We start from the raw sequence: 6000 nt of genomic DNA on the forward strand, positions 1-6000 counted from the left end.
ATACTCTTTTGAGTGTCACAAAACATATCATTATCTCTGGAAAACTACACCTGCTCAATCGAATACGCACGGTCATTGCGTGGCTGCCGTGTATATTGTACCTGTGTCACATTGCGAACTATGCGATACCTGAATACTGGGAAAGATTATACGTTTAACGTTAAAGTGTGTTTTATTGTACAGCGGCCGATTGATATCATGAGATCAGAAGTGGAGAAAATGATAATGTGTTATACAACATAAGAATAAACTCACGCAAAATATAAAATATGCAATGTTTTATGAATAATGGTCGCCCTTTCAAAACGTATCCGTATACGTATATTGTAAGAAACCCTAATGCAAGTACATGTAATAGTATTCCACATATTGATGGCATAGCATTTCCTCTTGTACGAAATATTTTTTTCGGACAACTGCTTTGAAAACAAGCAAACAGCATGCCTCTTTTCACAATTTCTCCAAAAATTGATGATTTTCGGGATCGATCCCAAAAATGTTTCCAGGTTCCAAGTGTATTGCTTGCAAAATTATTTTGGGAATGATCCCGAAAAATCCCGAAAAGGTTTTTTTATGTCCCTTCTGTGTTTACATTGTAGAATCCTACGTTCGCCTTTTTATTATAAACCAACTTATTTAATCACTCAAAGGAGAGGTTTCTATCGTACAAATTTAACCGCACGTAAAAATAATTTATTTGCAGCAACAGTGGCGCGTAATGTTACATAATGTAATTTCTATCATTACTTACTGATACTATATTATTCATACGCTAATTATTATCTTTACAATAAAGTGCTATTTACATTTTGTTCTTGGCACTTATTGATTTAGTCTTGTTTGCAAACACATTTATCTCTTTGCGATCACCTATATCTATTTTACAAATCGCATTATCATGTTTTATTAAGAAACACAATGATATACATGTTGACATGTTTATCGAGTATGTATGGTAATGACCAATATTTGATATTATCTACCAGTAAAATATATGAACCGTACTGCACGATTTTTATATTCCTCAATTTATTCCCCAATTTATATAAGGTTTTAGTACTTTTCATGAAATAATGATTGATATGCTACACATGATGGCATTATGTCAAATAATAGGTGTGTCGTAACTACATTAGTACATACATTTTTCAGACCAGACTTTATTTAGAAATATTGTTTACCATCTTATTTGTGCAGGCTATAAAATAATCAAAAAATATATTACTGTGAAGAAAAGTAATTAGACCAAACGCAAATTATTGATAACTACACAGTGAGAGAAATACACCGTTGTGTCAAGGAGTTCAATAAGACAGTAATGCTTATTTGAGTTTGGAAGAAATGTATCTAGTAAAACCACAATAAATAAAAAAATGTCGTTACCCAATTAATTGTTTTTTCCCCCCATCTATTCCTATAATATAATTACAATGTTGTATATAATTAAAATACTACCGTCTCCCTTCAGGTGTATTAAACACATTTATTTCTCTTATGAGGGCACTGAGGAATGCAGCACGTTTGTCACTGGCCTTTTTATTGACCTATTATATATATATTAAATGTTGGTGGTAGATGTTTATACGCTGTTATAATGTCCTAGTAGAAAGGACCTTTATTTTGTTTTATTTGACATGGTCATTATATTTAAACTCTCCGTGATAAATGATATAGGTGTGTATGGATAATAGCTCAACCGCATCTACCCAAATAACTCAACGTCGAGGTACTGTGATGTCACAATCACAATATTGACTTGTGAGTTAGAATTAGAATAACGACGACTCAGGTGTGACGTCACTCTGTGTTTCTAAAAATCAATATACTAAATATCGCCATCCATATGACAGTTTATTAGCCCATAAAAATAGTGGAAAATCTTAACATATTTAATATTATTTAATAATGTCGGGCAAGAAATCGCATGAATATCATTTAAATAAAAGCAAGAATTATACGTTTGCGGGTTAGGAAGATGTAATCATGCAGATGTCACATTTCAAATATACAGATATAGATATTTGCTTTGAATTTGGTCGCCATATTGCTGCTTGTCCAACACACTATAATGCAAATGATGCTAATACTGTTCCATACCACTGTCATCGTACATTCCGTAAGTAAGAGAGTACTATATTAATAGTTCGTCTACACATTATCTACATAATGTATCTCTTAAGGACTACCGGTATCAATTTTCACTTAATTGGTATTAAATTTGTAATCTACCTGTGATTCTAAATTGTGTACACTGTGATATTTAAGTGACCTGTTTATCCTTCAATGATATCTAAATATCGTATCCAGGAAAAAGACCTCAATAGATATGTACATTTATCCTACTGAACATAACATAGAAGTTAATTCCACCAATGTCAACAGTAATGGGGCATCTATTGAAAGTTGTCGATAAATAAATGATAAAAAATGAACGAATTCTTTGACCATGCTAGGCTTTCTTTTCAGAGTTGGAGAAGTATTCAATTGTCATGTCCAGTGGTGATGATTTACAATTTACAGGAATTACGTGAGCTGGCTCCCTTTCCAGCTTCTTGCACAATCCAATGATAATGAGGATGCCTAGCAGAGTTAGTACCGACATGCCAATCCAAAGTCCAAGCTGACCTCCAATGTCACTGACAAAATTTTCCTCCTGTCAAACAAATGATATATTAAGAAAATGCATATAGATTGACAAAACAATTTATATATAATGTACATATTCGCGTAATATATTGACTTTTCTCGAAATTTATCGATATTTTATAACAGTTTTTTCATTTACAGAAAATGCCAAAATGTGAAAATACATAGGACAACTGTCATGCTCTTAAAGATAGATGATTTCTCGTGTATTGATATTCATTATTTGTCATCTGCATGCATATATCATTATAATTTTTTCTGTTTTTCCTAAGTATTGTTGTACATCTTTGTCAAACATATTTTACAAATGTTAAATATTTTGTACAAAGAAATCAAGTCAATGATTCTCAATTACCTATATTTCAATTTTTTTATTCCATTAAACTTACAACGCTAATACATTATATACCAAACATACGCAGGAACCCATATTAAAGTAAACAGAAAAAAATGTCGGGTCTCTATTTCACATTAGCTAGATAACAGAATTAATTACAGTTGAACTCTTTAAACTCAAACTGTAAACATTCTATGTTAAAATCGAAATGGTTTTTGGTCAAAGTTACATTTTTAGTACAAATGCAGGTACAGATATCACGTTTCACAAATTCTCGGATTATTTAAAGAAACAAAAATGTTTACTTGTAGAAGTAGAAGTTATGACTTTGACCTTTAACCTACCGTGTACGACTCATCTTCATTGTTAACTTGTAGAAGTAGTAGTTATGACTTTAACCTTTGACCTACCGTGTACGACTCTTCTTCATTGAACGCCTGTACCGTAAGTGAAGTAAAGTAGACACGGACGATCATCTCATTGTCCCTGAAACAAGAACACATGTATCTAATAGTTTAAACAAGCGCACAGACAGCTTGACAGTTAAGGTACCATACGGAGAAAAGACCTATTTCAGTATAGGAGTCGGAGATAACATAACTGGAATTAGGTGAACTTGGTCACTAAAAAATGTCCAGTCGCTTTTGTGTGCATAGTATTTACTGAATTACATTTGTACACGGGTTATTGGTACATGTATGATTGTGAAGATTTCATCGATGAAATACTTATTTATCAAACAATGTTTAATAGTGGATTCCCAAAATTTTTGAAACATTTCTTACATGTACATCGCATTTGTTTTTGAACACAGATGATTCGCGGTATAAACTTCAATCTGATAATTTGAGTCCACAAACTTCAATATAATAAAGGTTTATCTCACGTATACTCTTGGAACAATTTTTGATAATCAAAATCAAAAATGCTGATTTATCGCAAAATGTGGAGTTTTGATCCCCAAAACCATAACTCCATCACACACAAACATACACACCCTTACACACAAGAAAGAGAGAAAGAGAGAGAGAGAGATAGAAAACAAAAACGACGAAAAAGGGAAAGAAATAGCCGGCTATATGGTACATTAAAAACTGATAAATTATAATTTTTGGATTCATTAACTGATGATATATTTCAATATTGATGTATGAAATAAGTTCTTAATAAAATATGCTTTACCTCAGTGACGTCACATTTTTGTTATTTCTTCTCAGTGTGGAATGAATCAGTGGTTCTTCAGACTTGGACGGCCAGCGGGCCATGGTGATCTTTTGATTATACTTCTTCTCACTGATAAAATACAAATTAATAACATTCTAAAAGAATCACAAGAACCCCAGGATAGTTCACATACCATGCTTTATCAGCGAGTTATCTCCCCTCACCATGTACGCCACACGCTTGTCAGTTACATATGGAGAACGCCTTCTGGAAATGACTATAACTAGTGATGCTGCAGATTTGTTTAATGCCGTGATAAGGAATGTTCGCAATCTCCTCTTCTATACTCATTCGTAAATTGTGTATAATCTTGGTTTTGTTTATACATAATGACATTAATAACACAGATGTAAATAACACGCACTATAAGAACTAAACGTTGGTTTATCATTTTATATTGATAAATTGAAATACACGTAATGAAATATATGTTTTAATAGTCTATGCTTCGATTCATTGGTAAAATATTGTTAAAATGAAACATGTTTTCGGAGAAAGATAATAAACAGATTAATCAAATACTTAAGAATCCATCTTTAACCTAGTTCAAATCAAACATCAAGTCTGATTGTCACAACATGTTTGGTAGTTACATGCTCCCTCAATGACATTAAGGCTTAAGTCACACATATAATGATTTAAAATTCAACTTACTTGCACGGCGGTTTACAATTCGGGCAGTGGGTAGATAACGATTTTCGGTAAAACTTCTTGCATTGGCCAACATAAAGAGATGTAAATCATCAAATTTACTTTGAATTACATACACATGCAACTGAAATTATTTAATTCATTATCAACCTCAAAATCATTATGTGATGTAAAATCATCTAAAAATGTTCTTATCAATATTAGTTGTATCTTCATTCAATTTGGTACATCCAAATTATTTGGAAGAAATCGTATCTTATGTGCCAAACTGCTATATTAGCAAAACTGGAAGAGGTTATGATTATTCTAAAACCTTAAATTGGATAAAACGGTTCATGTTATACACCTTTCAACATGTATCGTAAAGATGTATCGTCAAGTATAATGGAGGATATGGAAATATAACACTTAAGTGTCATGTAAATAATATTGAATATTTTGGCAAATTATAAGCACTGCCCTACTTTAATAGATGGAATTAAAATCAAGTTAATCAACAATATGATATAATAGTGTGAGTCAGTGTTATAAGAAGCTACTTTTGGTAAACGTCAAATAACTGAACCGCTCGAATTTTGAAACAATTGTCATTTATGTTAAAAGCATATGTTTGGCGTTAGTGCAATACAACATACCTCGAGAAGCGTCACAATTTCCACTACTATCTTCATGTTTACAGTTGTTCTCAACCAGGACGGATAAACAATCCTCCAAACACGCCTAAACAAATAAAGATAAGTAATAGCATTGTTATTGACTACGCATAGATTATCTATTAATGGAAATCAAAGTTACATTTCAGTTATGTCTTCAAGGCAAATAATTCAATTTTGCTTGTTACGAGCATTTTCATTGGCTTAAAATTTAATTTATCAGTCCATAAAGGACAAAATGGCGTCGCCGTTTGTAATATCGCATCTGATTGGGTGAGATGACAGCGCAATGATTTCATAGACAAAAGAGTGATGAATATTGAAGCTATTATCTTTAGTTTATTGAATTATAAGGATTAATTTACATAGGTTTTTTATGTTATGGATATATAACACAATTATCTGAGTGTATTCTCATCGTAAACCGCTTTGTGGTATAGTAGAGTACATTGAAATTTTTGTGTTATATCTCCATTTCATAAGAAATCT

General features: G+C 31.9%; 1 protein-coding gene across 1 annotated transcript; it reads right to left on the reverse strand.

Annotated features, from left to right (window-relative positions):
• Positions 1-2449: 2449 nt before the first annotated feature.
• LOC138330644 (acid-sensing ion channel 4-like) lies at positions 2450-4296 on the reverse strand. Its single transcript, XM_069278194.1, has 3 exons — positions 4166-4296; positions 3394-3469; positions 2450-2653 (listed from the first exon to the last, which is right to left on the reverse strand). The coding sequence occupies exons 1-3, from the start codon at positions 4246-4248 to the stop codon at positions 2450-2452; spliced, it is 363 nt and encodes a 120-aa protein (XP_069134295.1). The 5' UTR covers positions 4249-4296.
• Between the last annotated feature and the right edge of the window lie 1704 nt (positions 4297-6000).

This window comes from Argopecten irradians, chromosome 9, assembly GCF_041381155.1.
Source record: "Argopecten irradians isolate NY chromosome 9, Ai_NY, whole genome shotgun sequence".
NCBI lineage: Eukaryota > Metazoa > Mollusca > Bivalvia > Pectinida > Pectinidae > Argopecten > Argopecten irradians.

Excerpts from the sequence above, each read along its gene's own strand:
- LOC138330644 (XM_069278194.1), bottom strand. The coding sequence starts at position 4,248 with ATGGCCCGCTGGCCGTCCAAGTCTGAAGAACCACTGATTCATTCCACA. Across the intron at positions 3,470-4,165 it reads AAAAATGTGACGTCACTGAG|GGACAATGAGATGATCGTCC; the intron begins GTAAAGCATATT and ends TTCTTGTTTCAG. Across the intron at positions 2,654-3,393 it reads ATGAAGAAGAGTCGTACACG|GAGGAAAATTTTGTCAGTGA; the intron begins GTAGGTCAAAGG and ends TTTGTTTGACAG.